Genomic DNA, 2,101 nt, shown 5'->3' with positions numbered 1-2,101 from the left:
TATCCTTGGCATAGGACATTACACATCATTTATTTTTATGAATATTAAAAAATACTCCAGATACATTCCTTTTTAAATTCATTTTTATTTGTTCTTTTTGAACAAATCAAATTGAATTTAAATAAAAAAAATTTTTTATTAAAAATAAGGAATTTTGGCCACACATGCTTCTCTGGCATAATTAATTATTTCACAAAGTTGTTATATTTAATAATCTCAGGACAAACAGCTTGTAATATTGTATATGGACTAATGTAGACGGTTCAACTATCAATTACAATCACTTATCTGAAAAATATTTTGATAACAGAAAATATCTATAACCAATAATACATTCATCATTCTATTTAAAATCTGAGTACTTTACTGCCACATGGTAATACTATCAGTTTGTTTATATATACCAGAAGACATTGCAATAATATAATAATCTCTCTGAAAAACATTGATATAGAGTAGTTGTGCAGAGAATTTCTTACAAAATTTGACAGTTAAATAATTATCAGAAATGTAGCACTTCGCGTAATGTCGCACGAGGTCAGCCATGTTATAAAATCATATTTATTAATATTATCTACATAATAAATGAAATAATTAACGACATTAAAAATATATCTAAAATTCTTTTCTAGAGAAAGATTTTAAATGCATGTATAGATTGATTAAACTTAAAAAGGAACGCGATTTGATCTAAATGATTCGCGGATATAACGCGAAACTCTATATAACATAAAGAAAGAGGCACATGTATATACTATATATTAAAAGTTAGGATTTAAAGGAATATCTGTACATACTTGTATATTTCACAAAATTATGACTAAAAACATATAATCCAGATTTCTTCAATATCACCACGCTCAATATCCATTTTGAGGCACCCCGCATAGTGTCTTGCGTCTTGTATAATATTATGTTTACAAAGATACATTCATAAACACATGGATGAGCAAGAAATATTGAAGTTGAACGCAATGTAATCGTTCCTTCCCAAATAAAATAGTACTATCCAGCACAAGGCATACACTCACGCTTCTTATTATTTTATAATATTTAGATACGAATATTCATTATATTCAGCTATCAAATATGTATTAAATAACAATAACGAAAATGAATCAGTTAAAAAATTTTCTATATAGTTGAATATGGATTTGGTCTGAATTATGTAACAAGAATTATATCTATTTGACATAATAATTGGCAACTAAAGATATGCAAAATCATTAAGTTCATTATTCACATTAGTATAAGAATAATAGTATTGTATAATACATAATAGAATTTAATAGTAGAAAACTATTCCGCGTCCACGAAATTTGAGAGTTAGTAACTGTTACTTGGTGAATGCAGCAAATACAGCCCAAAGTACCGGATTCGCGTTACGTTTAGCAGATTCCGTCTCAAAATCGAGATCTAATAATGTCCGTACTCTTCGCATCGCTACTTCATAATCGTCGTCTGACAATGGCGCAAATGCATTTTCTAATACGTCAGCTGCATGAGCTAAAATAACTAATGCCAATGTTCGTCTATCCATACGAGCGGCATCATTTACCCAACGACCTAATACAGCTTCTTGGATCTGGAAGACAGAAAGTAACATATGCCATTGTTCTATTCATGGATTATATAACTCAATTTAACATTATATATTCTTTTATGTAAAATGTAGAACGCATTTTTTATCCTTGCCTATTGTTTTCATTTTTATACGTTTATACTTAAATACTCCTTTTATACTCTTTATTTTTTATTCTAAGAACAATGTAAGTAGCTTTTAGCACAATTAATAAGAAATATAGAAATAACTAACGTTACAGATTTAATTGTAAATTAAATTTTCAATTAACAACATGAAGTATAATTTGATACAGATCTTTTTGAAACGTATTATTTTTCTATTAGGTATAAGTTAAATACGTAATAAGCACTGCAAAGAAGATAACTATAAAAATGTGTGTGTGTGTGTGTGTGTGTGTGTGTGTGTGTGTGTGTGTGTGTGTGTGTGTGTGTGTGTGTGTGTGTGTGTGTGTGGTGTAGTGTGTAGTGTGTACGTCGTGTACGTAGTACGGTACGTCGTAGTGCGTCGTGTGTGACG

The 2,101-nt window shown here is 29.3% G+C and overlaps 1 protein-coding gene across 1 annotated transcript in view; it reads right to left on the bottom strand.

Moving 5' to 3' along the window:
• Positions 1-1,336: 1,336 nt before the first annotated feature.
• Positions 1,337-2,101, bottom strand: part of LOC105626412 (Golgi phosphoprotein 3 homolog rotini) — a 4,349-nt gene continuing 3,584 nt past the window's right edge. The window contains exon 4 of the mRNA XM_012207711.1: positions 1,337-1,585. Coding sequence (XP_012063101.1) covers positions 1,337-1,585 — 249 coding nt within the window. The remainder of the gene's footprint in view (positions 1,586-2,101) is intronic.

Source organism: Atta cephalotes (assembly GCF_000143395.1).
Source record: "Atta cephalotes unplaced genomic scaffold scaffold00005, whole genome shotgun sequence".
Classification (NCBI taxonomy): domain Eukaryota; kingdom Metazoa; phylum Arthropoda; class Insecta; order Hymenoptera; family Formicidae; genus Atta; species Atta cephalotes.
This window is presented reverse-complemented; position numbering and strand designations above follow the sequence as displayed.